This window comes from Castanea sativa, chromosome 5 (assembly GCF_040712315.1).
Source record: "Castanea sativa cultivar Marrone di Chiusa Pesio chromosome 5, ASM4071231v1".
Taxonomy (NCBI): Eukaryota; Viridiplantae; Streptophyta; class Magnoliopsida; order Fagales; family Fagaceae; genus Castanea; species Castanea sativa.
In genome coordinates, this window is record NC_134017.1 from 39,799,492 (window position 1) to 39,814,470 (window position 14,979).

Sequence of the window (14,979 nt, forward strand, 5' to 3'; positions counted from 1 at the left end):
TGAACTTGTTTTGTTTGCTGGCAATTGGTTGGGAACTGTTGAGTGTTGGCAATTGTTTTGTTGGTTGCATTTGTTGAGAGTTTGCAATTGTTTTGGGCAGGAATAACAGATTTGGCAAGAAAAGAAAAAACCTATAGCCGCATTTTTAAAAACGCGGCTATAGAAAACCCCAATGTAGGGGAATTTAGCCGCGTTTATAAACGCAGTCCAAAGATGGTCTATAGCCGTGTTTTAGAAAACACAACTACAAGTCTGAGCCTACAGCCGCGTTTTAAACGCAGCTCAAAGTGGATCTATAGCCGCGTTTCTTAAAAAACGCAGCTATAGGTCTCAGCTTATAGGGTGGAAAAACGCAGCTATAGGGGAACCTGTAGCCGCGTTTTTATAGGCCCCCAGGGGGCTATTGTCACACAGAATAGGCCGCGTTTGGAAATGCGGCTCTAGCCTATAGCTGCGTTTTTAGGGTATATGTTGTATGCTTAAATCAAAAGGGTGTTTTGTAAAATGAGGTAGTAAAGTAGATAAAGTAGGATTTTGAGTGGTTAAAAGCTAAAATTTTTAGCTCTTTTGATGTGAATGCTCTAACCCATTTATCTTTGCTATATGGGTTGGACTTGAAGGCGTGAACAAATACAATAAATATAGATCAGCTACTCTCTCCTTCATTAAGATGGTAGAGCACGTAATCAAGTGGTAAAATCACTCAACGCAAAGTCATCATTCTCTCAATTTCAAAATTGCTGAAGCTAAGAACTTTCCGGAATAAAGTCTAAGATTTCATCATTATGTGATAGATCGGCCTTGTCTTCAATAAAACTTCTGGAGAAAAGAACCAAATCACAAATCTCTTGTCATCTTCAATAAAGCTTTTGGAGAAAATCATCAAAGCAACAAACCAATAGACAACAACCAATCTTTTAGTGCTCAAAGCCCACAAATCTCACCGTCATGACTTTCACATCTTGAATATGTATGCTTGAGTAAATGCCTAAGGGGATGAAAAACCATATCACAAAAATGGTGCATTCTCCTAAAATCATAGTTCAATATTTCTTTCTTTGAATCATATTTTTTTGGTCAGTGTTACATCCCAATCAATTGTCCGTTTCTTTGTTTTGTTTCCCCCCCTTTCAGTCATCAAGAATTGATTAAGCCTAATCTTCCTTCTGTTGTTGAGGAGAGAAATACATTGGGAGACTTATTGAGTAGTTAATATAACACATAGATGCACAACTTAACCAAAAAAATTTAAGTACAATGTGTATGAGCTCAACTATGTTATATTAATTACTCATTTTTCTCATTAGTATCCAATGTGGGACTTTACTATTATTATTATTATTATTATTATTATTATTATTTTATTCAAGATAGAATTTATATTCTAACCTAATCTAAGTGTATATGTGTGTGAAGCTCCCTTCTGGAGACTTGAACCCGGCCCTTACCCCCCACACCCCACAAGTACTTATACTTGTGGAGTGACCATCGCACCAAGAGTGTGCGGTGGTGAGACTTCACTATTATTAACCACTCACTATTTACATTAGTATTTAATGTGAGACTTCACCACTTGACCAACCACACTACTCACAATTAATATTCCAACAAATCTCCCTCTTCATGTGTGAGCATTTTACCAAATCACTAATAACACTTCGGTTAGTCTCCCCCTTTAATGGAAGTCTTTCTCTTGACAATTCAAGTGTTATGCATCACCATCACCAATAGTGTACCCTTTATTCAACCATGTTTGGGGCAGACATAGGAATCTTTCTTGCACAACTACTAGAGTCACCAATACACAATCACTTTCACTCACCACTAGTAGAAACATTACTTAACCATGGGTGGAGACATGAGAGCCTTCCCCATTCTACTTAGTAGGACCCACTAATGAACACTTACCATCAAATCTTCGACTTTGATATTACTTATTGGGGAGAAAAACACCTTGAGGAGTGATGCAACCCCCCATCACGGTTGTGTGCTGCCCCTTTTTACCCATAAGGGGCTATTGGTTAGATTGAGAGAATTTCGGAAATAAAATAGTAGAGAATGAGAAATTTCTTGTTATATTTTGAGGGATAACATGGACTTCCTTAACAGGCAAAAACTTGATATTTACTAAAATATTCTAATGATATCTTATTATTAAATGTAGGCTATAAATAGCCTTCAATCGAAGCATATAGTGCAATCCTAATTGATAAAAATATAATAACATCAACTTGTATCTTAGTTGGACACATCCAAGCATAGTCCTATTATTTGAAAAATCAAACTAATTGGATAAAACAAAGGCAATATAACAATTAATAACTCCTAAACAAATCCAACAATTTTAGCAACCTATAACTAGACTCTTGAGTAGTTAATGTAAACATATAGAGACATCATTTAACATATATGTTATATTAACTCCTCAATTGGAGTTTTCACAATATATTATCTCTCAACATTTATATATTATATTAACAACTCAAGAAATTTTCCCAAGGTGTCCCCCTCCAATAAGTGTTATTAGAATTCAAATATATTATATTAGAACTTAGAAGAAATAACTTCGAGCTGGTTATTTGTCCACATATTTATTATATTATCTAATTATTTTAAGAAGTAGTTTAAGTACAACAATTATTATACAAACTCTAACATTGGGCTTGGAAAAATAAATTGAAACCATATCAAGCAAAAAAAAAAAAAACCTATATTTACATTATATTTTCTATTTTAATAAAATATTTTTTCAATAAATTAAGTACTTTTTTCTTTATTAATAAACATCTTTGAAATTAATTTTGTTTTAAATATTCTATCTCAATCTTGCCCCTACTTAAACCAAATATTGACTCCACTATTGTCACTATTCATATAGAGAGAGAGGGAGAGTCTGTGTGTGTAGCAATAATTAGATAGATCATAGATCAAACTCCATACTAAATATATGATATTCAAACAAGAGTTACATGCTTTTTTCTTTTTTTTTTGAGTCACAAGAGTTACAAGCTAGTTGTAATAAATTTGGACAATTGACTATTGGGTTTGAATTTTGCTTACACACAAAAAATTAATTGGTATATTCACTCAAAGGTAAGAGTAATAATTATGGAGTGCACACCATAAACTGAAATATTATTTGTTGATGATAGAAAGAAATTAAAAAAAAAAAAAAAAGACTAGTAAAAAGATTTAAAAAAAAAAAAAAAAACTACTTGTAGCATTTTATATATTTAACAATGCGACGTGTAGGATAGGAGTGTTCCTTCCCAAAAGTGAAAAAGACTGCGCTCTCTCTCTGTTTTTCACAGTGCCTCCTTCCTTCCTTCCTCAAGCAAGCGGAAGCGCACAAACACACAGATTCAGAGAGAATAGAAAAAGCCAAAAAGAAAGAAAACCCATCGAACTCGTTCAAGACTCAGTGAGTCAGCCACCGAGTCGACAGCCGCCATGGATAGCGAGGAGGGAACTCAGCAACCGCACCTCGTGCTCGCTCACAAGCTCTTCCTCCTGAGGCACCCGGATGTCCAGGACATCGAGAAGGTCCGCCTCAAAGATGAGGTCTTCGCCGCCGTCAAATCCGACGGTAACTCACCGCCGATTACTCAACGATTCTCTCCGAGTCATTCCTCCAATTCCACCTCACGTTACTCTTTTTTTTTTTTTTTTTTTTTCCTGTGTAGATATGGCTCCGTTGTACGAAACCCTAGTCGCTGATTCGGTGTTGGAGAGAGATCAGGGGCTTCTGGACTCAATGCGTGCCAAGATCGACGAAGAGATCAAGAAGCTTGACGAAAAGTGAGCCTGTGGTTGATTTAATTTTAGATTTTATAAATTAAAAAAAAAAAATTTCGACGTAATTTTTGTTTGGTTGCTGTGAGAATGAAGGGAAAAGAAAGAAAATTTTGGATTTTTTGGGCTCTGAATTACTAAAATTCGACTTTGACGTAGCGAAACCGTTGTATTAGGATTTTATTATTTATTATTATTATTATTATTATTTTTAAATCTGAAATTTCATGTATCACTTTGAGATTGAAGTTTCTAGTGGTTCTTATTCTCGCAAAAATTTCTCATCTTAACATGTGGGATTTTGATTTTTCACTTGTATGTTACTGCAAGATGGTAATAGGGACATTGTGGAAATGGGAAAGATAAAGGGATCAGTTTTCATGATGAAGTTTACGGTATCTGTATTTAATATTGAGATTCTTAGCTGTGTTTTCCAGCTCAAATTGATTGGTGGGGTTTAGGTCCTAGCCTTCTGGTTCAATTCGTATTAGGGAAAAAGAAAAATAGCAGTGGAATGTTCATTCTAAGGAGATTTTAGTGGCTGGCCAGACTTGTAAAGGTTGGATAATTTCAAATGGGTTTAGAGTTACTTAAACCTTGAAGTCTCTAGTTTGACTCCTGGCGGAGGCAATTTGCAATTTATCCGATGCCTGCTCAATGGAGGTGTGTAGACATCTAGGGTTTATGCTATACCCCTCAGGGGTGGCCCCACTTATCCATACCTTGAGGGGGTTCCTTGTCATCAAAAAAAAAAAAAAAGGGTTTACAGATGCATATGTGGAAAAGTAAGGGGATGTAGAAGTTATAGAATTTTGTACCAAATTGAGCTGTTTAAGACCCCCAAATTATTGGAGCTACATAGGTCTTGTGCCAAATGTCTATGGGGATTTAGAAGCCCTTCAAACAAAGATCTTGGGGCTTTTTTTATTTTTTGGAGGGGTGGGGTCCTTGGGTAACAAGAATTGGGGTTTCTGGACTGGAAAAGTCATGGTTGAAATTTTTACTAAATGCATCATATTCAGGCTGGGCTTTTTCATCCAACTTGGGATTGGGATGGGATGGGATGGGTTTCAGTTTAACCCCCTAGTTTTCAGATGCATGATAGGGACAAGATTAAAAGCATTAATGTGAAAGTAGAGGAGTTTTATATCTTTTAGTTTTCTGAGTAGTTAAGAAATGGATTCCAGATTCCCTTTTTATTGCTTAAACTAGTCACCCCTAGTTTTGATAGTTTTTCCGTTTCTTTTTTTGCTGGAACTAGTTTTGACATGTATGATTAAGACGTGACTTACCCAATGCCTGCATAGTCTTAAATCTTAATAGCTTTTCTGCAAATTTAATGCACTCAAAGTCTTTTAGCCTTACATATTTTTGTTGGGTGGAAGGGACATTGGTGTTTTCAGACTAGTAAAGCTATGGTTGAATTTCTAACTAAATGCATTGTATTCAGGTTGGGCCTTTTCAACCTAATTGTAATTGGGATGGGTTGGGTTGTGGCTTAACCTCCTAGTTTTGAGATTATATATTTATTTAGTTGCTGGAGGTAGTTTTGACATGCATGATTGGGACAAGATTTATGCCCGAATGAAAAGTTGGAAAAATGCTTATTTTTTGAGTTCTTTGAGTGGTTTAAGTGATGGATTGGTCTTCATTGCTCAAACCAATCGCCTTATTATCATGCTTTCGTTAATCTTCTGCAAATTTAATGCATTCACAAGCTTTTGGCATCACAATTGTGCTTCCTTGTGTCTTTTACAGCTTGATGAGCACCACATATGCTTGTGTGCACGAATACTCTCATTTTTTGAATTTTCTGAGTATTTGAAGTAATGGATTTTTCTTTTCATTGATAAAACCAATTGTCACACTTTTGTGCCTTTGTTAATCTTCTTCAAATTTAATGCACTCAAGCATGGTTTTAGCCTCACAATTGTGCTCCCCTGTGTCTTCAACAATTTTGATGAACATGACAAGTGCATGAATATTCTTCATTTTTTGAAAATGATTTCCTTATTGGTTGTTGAGTTGAATTTCATGGAGGGACTTTGATAGAATATTGATGGAATGAAGAATAAACAATTGTATGTAAGAATATGAACTGCAATAGTTATTATTGAACTAAACCTTTCACAAATTTTTTTTTTTGTAAGTAATAAGATTTTATTAAGAAAGAGGAGATACTTTATGCACATAGGGTGTATCTACAAAATAAGCCTAAAATTACAAACACCAATTGTTACTTACAAAGAGAAAGTGAATCAACAAAATCTAAAATAGAATATTAACTGCAAGTGTGTATGATTTGACACCTCTTGAATAACCCTCCCAAGAAGCTAGATTTCAGCTCAGTAGTAGAACCCTTGTCATTGAATGGACTAGTTTGTGTTTTCCTGAGCACATGAGGTAGATCCTTTTTTCAATAATAAATTTGTTACTTAAAAAAAAGACTCCTTGTCATTAAAAGTTTGGTTATTCCTCTCCCCCCATATAGTCCACATTAAACAAGAGGACAAAATTTATGTCCAATTCTGTAGTTGCTTTACCTTAGATTTTCAAATGAATTCATCTACATGGTTGTATTGACCAATACAACAAAGAGTGTTATCCTTCCCAAGGACATTCCTCTTGAAGAAATAAAAGTGATGGAAAAGAAGCTTTAGTCATAGCACTTCCCTGCATTCTTTTCTGAAAAGGATTCCAAAACAATCTCAGTTTGGTTTGAAGAAATAAAAGTGATGGAAAAGAAGCTTTAGGATTACGTAGACACATTCAAAGATACACAAATTCGTCTATTCAAGATTTATTTTATGGGGTCAGTTTGTAAAATCTAATTGAAGTATAAATAGTGTGGTTTTAAAGTTCTAGTTATATGTATCATAGGGTTAAAATAGTGTTTATTTTGGTTTTGTTTTAATAAGTTATGGCCAATTTTGTATTCAGGAACAAAAATGTAATTTTTGCTACCCTGAAAATTAAAGGTATTTGATAGTTTAGTTGGGTCTTCTATTTTCCAGGAGATCCTACGTATATCATGTTTTTTGTTTTCAAGTCCCAAGTTGGAAATTTTATAGGTTTTTAGTTTTACTAGTCAAACTAAGATTGTTAATACTACTAGTGCTGGAAAATGTTTCCTAAAAATATTTATGCTCAATTTACTCGTAGAATAGATGGGGTTAATTAATAAAAATAGTGAGTTTTTTTGAGCATTGAGGAATGTTGATCTTTGTGCATTTTTTCTCTATTTCTGTCTCCTTCCTTATTATCTTTCTTGTGTTACTGCTTATGGATACTGTTCATACAACCCATGAACACTATATATTTATCTCTTTTCCTTTTACTCTACAACCCTAAATCAAGCTCATCCTTCTACCTATTAAAACCCTAATGCCCCACATCTTTTATCTATCAAATAACCTTAAAAACTCATCAAACCCTAATAAATTTGAGCCCCAATCCTTTTGCATGCAATTTCTAAACCCTGTATCCACAAATCCTCCTAAACTTTAACCCACCATAAGTACACATTGAAAGACTCCCCAATTTGTCATACACCAGAAGCATTCCATGCAAATGAGCTCCTATTACACTGCATTTTTAGAGTGACAAGGTCAAAATTTAGCCTCATCACTTGTGGTTTCCAATGTTTGTTCTTTTGCCTTTTGGTCTGTCTGATACATATCCTTTTTCAAGGAGAGCACAATTGTCTCATGATTTTAGTGCATTGTTCTTTTGTAACAAGAATGTATTAAGGCCTAATTAACTTATTTTTAATTAGGTTGAGTTTGTCGGTTTTGTTCTGAACTTTAGTATGTGTTTGGATTGGCTTATTTGATGAAAGTGGCTTATTCGAACTTTAGGCTAACCAAATGCGTACATCTTGGTTGTTTGCTTGTGCTGATTCATCTAACTTCTGATTGCTGTGATGGTCAAGTTTTTGTTTAAAAGAATTACTGTATGTGAATAAGGTTGAATTTCTTATCTACCACTTGTTTTGGATAATATACTGTTCTGTACATAGCAGCTGGTTGTGGATCTCATTGATGAAAGAATATGTTAGTTTAGAATTATGTCAAATAATAGCAATCAGTGAGTCTGTTGTTTTTTGGAACCGTGAGTACCTATTAGGATTCAAAGTGCTTAGGATCACTAATTAATCCATTTATTTTTTCACTTAAATGATTCTCTCTGGTTGGAATATATTCAGGATAGCTGATGCCCAAGAAAACTTGGGTGAAAGTGAAGTCCGAGAAGCTAATTTGGCAAAATCATTGTATTTTATTCGAATTGGTGACAAGGTACATAAGTATCATAACTTATTGCTCTTGAAAGCATTGTTACCATTGTCTGCTTACAATGGATGTTGACATCTAATTCATTCCCGCATGAACCCCAGGAGAAAGCATTGGAACAACTCAAGGTGACAGAAAGCAAAACTGTTGCAGTAGGGCAAAAGATGGACTTGGTGTTCTATACACTGCAGCTTGGATTTTTCTACATGGATTTTGATCTAATTTCCAAAAGCATTGATAAAGCGAAGAGGTAAGTAATGCCATGAAATTGCCAGTAACATTCTGTGGTTGTCTTTTTGAAAGTTGGGCACATGAATCATTGAATTATGACTGTTTATACAATGGTGTTAGCTTGTTTGAAGAGGGAGGAGATTGGGAAAGGAAGAACCGTTTGAAGGTATATGAAGGCTTGTACTGCATGTCCACTCGAAACTTCAAGAAGGCAGCTGATCTATTTTTGGATTCTATTTCAACCTTCACAACTTATGAACTTTTTCCTTATGACAAGTTCATATTCTACACAGTCCTTACCAGCATTATATCCTTGGATAGAGTTTCCCTGAAGCAGAAGGTATTTGGGTTTCCTAACTGAAATTTTTTTACAAGTATTCCCCACTGCATGGTTTTAATTTAAATTGCTTATGTGATTTAATCTTTTTTAATTTTTTGAGCAACTTCTCTGCTATTAATTTTACTAATTCTGATTAATCTTTGTTTAGGTAGTGGATGCTCCAGAGATCTTGACAGTAATTGAAAAAATCCCTTATCTTTCAGAGTTTTTGAACGCCCTATATGATTGTCAATATAAATCATTTTTTGTGGCATTTGGTAAGTTGAGACCTAATATATCCCATAATCATTCATATTGATTGAATATGTTTAGAGAGATAAGTTCTTTTGGTTTCTCTCCCTAGTCTGGGTTACACTTTGAGCTCCTTGGCATTTCCTGTCTCAGTTGGGCTTTATGAAAATTATGTGATATGGGATCAGATCTACTCCAACCTGTATGGATTGATTTATTTATAACTTGTATGATTCTATGCATCTCAACCTTCGTGTTCTTTTTGGGGTTTATTTTCAGCTGGCCTGACAGAGCAAATAAAATTGGACCGCTATTTGCAGCCACACTTCCGGTATTTTATGAGGGAGGTCAGAATTGTGGTTTATTCCCAGTTTTTGGAATCCTACAAGAGTGTTACTATTGAAGCAATGGCTAAGGCATTTGGAGTTACTGTGGAGTTCATTGATCTGTAAGTATTTAAATTCCATTAATGTTCTATTTTAGATTCTAATTAACAGTACATTTGTGCTATACACAGATTAAATAAAAAATTTCACTAATATCATTGAAATTGAATAATAAATTAGATAGAAAAACTATCTTAAGTTAGGTGACAGCATGGTGTATAATCAAGTTTTTATTAAAACAAAGATATGGTAAATGATTATATATATTTTGTTGGGAATAAATGATTAAAATAGTTTAAAATAAATAATGAAACTTCCTATAAATTTTTTTGGAACTTTTGATAAATTTAAATTGAGATATATTTTAAAACTTTTTTTAATAGAGTTTTATCTGGAACAACCTGTTTAAATGATTAGTAGCCCACATGATAAGAGCGCGTTGTATGACATGTAACATTAACGTTGAGTCACATGAAGCAAGCACAATGTGATCCATGCAAATATTATGGTAGATGAATAAAATATTCTAAAATAATGTGGAATTTCATTAAATTTGTTAAAACTCTTGGCAAACAAAATTTTAATTTTAGTAATTTAAAATTTTAGCTATAGCAAACTATCTAAATAATTTTAATATAGTTATGGTTAATCCGCATGGCAAAAGCATGATGTACGCCTGTACGGATTTTTTTTTTTTTTTAAGCAAGAAAAATATTTATTAAAAAAGGCTACTTCAAGCGAAAAGATCACAAGGCAGTCAAATAGTACAAGAAAGAGAAAAAAAAACAGAAATTATGTATGGGAGATAAGAGAATTTGTAAACATAAGGGAATCATCACTAGATATAAATCATCAAGAGAATCACTAGACATAAAGTCCTACGCCTAATCACTAGACATAAGTCCCACGCTTGAGACCAATCAAACACAAAGCCAATAAATGAAGCAAGTACCTGATCACCGAACTTTCCATATCCTCAAACGTGTGTTTATTGTGCTCCTTCAATACACACCACATCAAACACAACAGTACCAAATTCCAAATGTCTGACGAGTGCTCTCCCAACCAATTTCTTATACCAAAAAGTTCTAGCACTGCTTTTGCTTCTTGGTAAGATCCATGAGATCCCAAAAGATCTAAAGACAAAACATCACAACTAATAAGCCTTCTCGCACTGAATCACTTAATGATCATTGTCTCCCCATTACATTGGCACATACACCAATTGACAATAGCAAAACCTCTTCTTCTCAAATTATCACCAGTAAGTGAGTAACTTTCCCCATGTTGCAATCCAAATAAATAAAGAAACTTGCCTAGGTGCCTTAACCTTTGAAAGGATATGAAAGTCTCCATTCTTCTTCAACTTCCTCCTCACATGGTGGCCTAAGGAGAGTGCGTCAACTTGTTACTACTGCATAGTTGGCTACTGCATATAAGATGTAATTTTTATTGTATATAGTATATTATTTGAAGACAAATTTTAGCTACAAAATTGGTTGTAGCTTCACTCAATAAAATAAAAAATTACTATATATATTGTAAATCTTTTTTTTTAATAGGTAATAAGATTTTTATTGAAAAAAATTGAACATCATGTTCACGATGGTGAACACTCTTAATAAGAAACAAATACAATCTAATCAAGAACTAAAGGAAAGAGAGACTAAGAATTGAGATAAAGAAATAAAATTCGTACACCTCCAAATGCAAGCCCAATGAAATAGAGTACTAAAGAGGAGAGATTTTAGGTGACCTAATGTTCTCTCATTGTCTTCAAAAATGTGGGTATTGCGTTCCTGCCAAACGAACCATATTAAATATGTTGGGATCATATTCCAAATGGTTGAAAATGTTTTTCAAACTAGTTTCTCTAGATAAAGAAAAAAGAGTTAACTGACCTCGGCATTATCCCCTGAATCTCAAACACCGCAAAAGCTTCACACCATAAGTCGTGAGAAAACTTACAATGAAGAAGAAGGTGATCCACTGATTCCTCATCGTAGCAGCATAAACAACACCTATTAATCAGGGATTGACCTCTCTTAACAAGATTATCAATGGTGGGTATCCCATCATTAGTTGCTGCCCATAAGAAGAAAGACACCATTTTAGGCACCTTTGCACACCAAATGCACTCCCAAGGAAATTCATCAGTGTTTGGACCAGACAATAGCTTATAAAAAGAGCGCACATCAAATACTCTAGATGTAGTCAATCTCCAAACCAGGTGATCATCTCCCTCACCCCTCAGCATAGAGGAATAAATAAGCTCAAAAAAGGAATAAACAGTTTCTGTCTCCCAATCTTGAGGACCATGTCGAAAAAGTAAATTTCAGCTCCTACTATCTCCTTCTGTAGCAAATACTACCAAATCAGAGACCCATGCTTCTTTAGATAGAGAACAAGCCCACATAGCAGGAAAGAATTCCTTCAAAGGAATAGGCCCACTCCATGGATCATGCCAAAAACATTATACAGAATCTGACTAAAGAACCTCTCTGTTTCTTCCTTAATACTTCTTCACATCCCACACCCATGTGAACCTCTTACCCCTCTAGTGCACCAGTCTCCTCTCGCCTCACCATATTTGGCTGCTATAACTTGACACCGTAATCTGTTACTTTCTTTCCCAAAACACCACAACTACTTCCCAAGCAAGGCCTTGTTAAACAACCCAATCCTTCAGATCCCCAAACCACTACACTCAACTGGCAAATAGACCTTAACCCAAGCAACTAAAGGATATTTAAAAACATCCTCTAAGGTCCTCCAAAGGAAATTCCTTTGAATCGTTTCTATTCTAGTTGCCACAGCTTGAGGGACAGTAAACAAAGATAAAAAGTCGGTGTGATGGGCCCCGAGAGGCATGCCCAAATATCTCATACGCAGAGTACCCACCTTGCAACAAAAGGTACAAGCCAAAGCATTCAAATTCCCAACATCACCAATATGAACAATCTTACTCTTTCCTACATTAACTTTCAGGTTTGTAATAGTTTCAAAAAAGATCAACACCATCTGAATGTATAATAATTGATCCCTAAAAGCATCACAAAACAATATAGTTTCGTCAGTAAAAAGAAGATGAGAGATATGCACACCCGCTTGAAAACCACAAAGAAAACCACAATTTTCTGTTCTCTTCAATAGGCTATTCAATACTTTCACAACCGATAGGAATAAAAGTGGAGACAAAGGATCTCTTTGGCGAATACCACAAGAACTACCAAAAAACTTGCAAGAGACCCATTCACTAGAACTGAAAATTTAGAGCCTGTTTGGATGAGGGTGTTTTTAGATCATATCACTCAGTTTCCATAATTGAGTTCTCAAAACACATGGGTCCCACAAATTTTTTTTTTGTTTGGCTTGGTTTTCAACCCTTGTTTCCATCACTAAAACTCAAAAATTTGAGTTAGAGTGATGGAAATAGGAAATAACAAATGGGTGTTTTCAAAAACTGAAATAGGAAACTCAGTGGTACCAACGTAAATATTCGGACTCTGTGGGGCCCATAGCTTGTGTGTTGTCTTATCTCTCTCTTTCTTCTTCCATTTTTTTCTTTTTCTTTCTTTCTTCGGTTTATCTTTCTCTCTCTGTTTTTTCTTTCTTTCTTCCTTTCTCTGGTTTAGCCTAGTTCTGCCGCCACTAGCCAATGACCCAGAAAAGGAAAACCACGAGAACCTCTCTTAGCCGTGGTCTTTGCCGAAGCAAGGCAAAGTGAGAGTCTCGAAACACCAAGGCCCATGATCGTCGGTGCTGGGTTTTGATTTTGTCGCTGTGACTGACAAAACGGGCGTTGTCGTTGTGACTGGGTTTTGTTGATGGGTTTTATTTTTATTTCGATGAATGGGTTTTGATTTTGTCAATAGTTGATGAATGTGTTTTGTTGAAGGTTGCTGGGTTTTGTTAATGAATAGGTTTTGTTGATGGTTGCTGGGTTTGTGGTGGTGGATTGGTTTGTCGTGGTTGATGGTGGCTAGTGGCTGGGTTAGTGGTGGTGGATTGGTTTGTAGTGGTTGTAGTGTTTAGCTTTGATGTGAAAATAAGACCATTGAAGTGGGCTGCGTGGATGTGGGAGGCGAGAGGCGAGAGGTAGAACACGGTGACTTAGTGGGAGAAGTAAAGAAGAAGATGGGCTTCCACGGTGACTAAGTGGGAGAAGTAAAGCAGAAGTAGATTTTATGTTAATGAGACGCGGGTAGCAATAGTAGGCAACACTGGGTAGTGTCAGTGGGTGGGGTCCACGGTTTTGGCAAAAAGTTGTAGAGATATGTAGCTAAGTTATGAGTCCATATAGGTGTTTTGCAGTTTTTGAGTGAGGTGAGGTTTGAGTAGGGAGTTATAAGTTTTGGGTTTGAGTTATGAGTTTTGAAAATTGAGCTATCTCTAAACCAAATGGGTCCTTAACTGTAGAAATGCAGACCTTAATCCAACTACTCCACTTCGCCTTGCATGTTCTTTACGCTCTCAATACACGTGAAATTTTGTGTTAATCGAATATTATTTACTATATGATCTATAAGTTTATATTTTATACATAATTTCAAACTATAAAAACTTGTAATTTAAACAATTTATTGATGACATAGCTATTAATATTTAATTTTATAAAAATTTTGCAAGCATGAAGGATATAAGAAAAAGATGTAATCTAATAGTAGATTTGTCAAAATTCACATCCAATAAAAAAATATTGAGCAAGTTTGTAGTCTTAAGTTACAACCAATTTTGTAGCTAAATTTTGTCATTTGTCCATTATTTATTAGAGTTTGAGATATTCTTTTGCGATAGTGATGTGTATTCAGTTTTTAATTTATCTCTCTCTCTCTCTCTCTCTCTCTCTCTCTTATAGAGAGCTCTCGCTTTTTATTGCAGCTGGGAAGCTTCATTGCAAGATTGATAAAGTTGCAGGAGTTCTTGAGACTAATCGTCCGGATGCAAAGAATGCTCTTTACCAAGCAACTATCAAGCAGGGGGACTTCCTATTGAACCGGATCCAGAAGCTGTCTCGTGTGATTGATCTGTGAAGCATTTTTTATTTCTGTTTTGGAAACGGTGCCAAAATTTGCTCACTTACCAGGGAAAGAAAAAAATGCTCATGGTAGCATCTCCGGCTGGATATGATACATCAAATTTAGTTAGTTATTAAACTCATTAGGATTATTTTAGCAATATTTAGTCCACTATTTGTATCAATGCTATGCCAAAAGTGTTCAGATGTGAATTTTTGTAGCTTTAATGATGTGTTAACTATGAGTGTACCTTATTTCTCAAAAAAAAAAAAAAAAACTATGAGTGTACCTTGCATAACAGATTTGCTTGCTTTCTATTTGTTAATCACTTTTTGGGTGAGATTAGAACTAAGTTGTTACGTTGAATTGAATACTTTAATTAGAAGTAAGTAATTATCGTAGTTTTATAAGTAATAAATCAATGTTAAAATTCATTTTTATTATAGCTATTATTTTTTACAATGTATGTAAAATGAGAATGATAGAAGTAACTAAAGGTAAGCAAAAAAAGAAAAAAGAAACAAAAGAGGAAAAATCATCAGTGATATGCTCAATAGTCAAAGTGGATTCAGTTGGGATGCAACAAGAAAGATGATTTTATTTATTAATTTTTTTCTTTTGCTAATTAGAAAGGTGATTACTATTCATGATTATAATGCTCGATAATAATATATAAGGTACAGGGAATAATG

At 34.8% G+C, this 14,979-nt stretch overlaps 1 protein-coding gene across 2 annotated transcripts; it reads left to right on the forward strand.

Moving 5' to 3' along the window:
* The first annotated feature begins 3,222 nt into the window (after positions 1-3,222).
* LOC142636339 (26S proteasome non-ATPase regulatory subunit 6) lies at positions 3,223-14,636 on the forward strand. Of its 2 annotated transcripts, none has more exons than XM_075810527.1 (8): positions 3,223-3,586; positions 3,684-3,798; positions 7,997-8,087; positions 8,186-8,331; positions 8,433-8,652; positions 8,801-8,909; positions 9,163-9,331; positions 14,128-14,636. In XM_075810527.1, exons 1-8 carry the CDS (start codon positions 3,451-3,453, stop codon positions 14,300-14,302), a joined length of 1,161 nt encoding a protein of 386 aa, XP_075666642.1. In that variant the 5' UTR covers positions 3,223-3,450; the 3' UTR covers positions 14,303-14,636. The 2 variants fall into 2 exon arrangements, with proteins under 2 accessions (XP_075666642.1, XP_075666643.1); XM_075810528.1 differs by having other exon boundaries at positions 3,262-3,586; positions 14,151-14,636.
* The last annotated feature ends 343 nt before the right edge of the window (positions 14,637-14,979 follow it).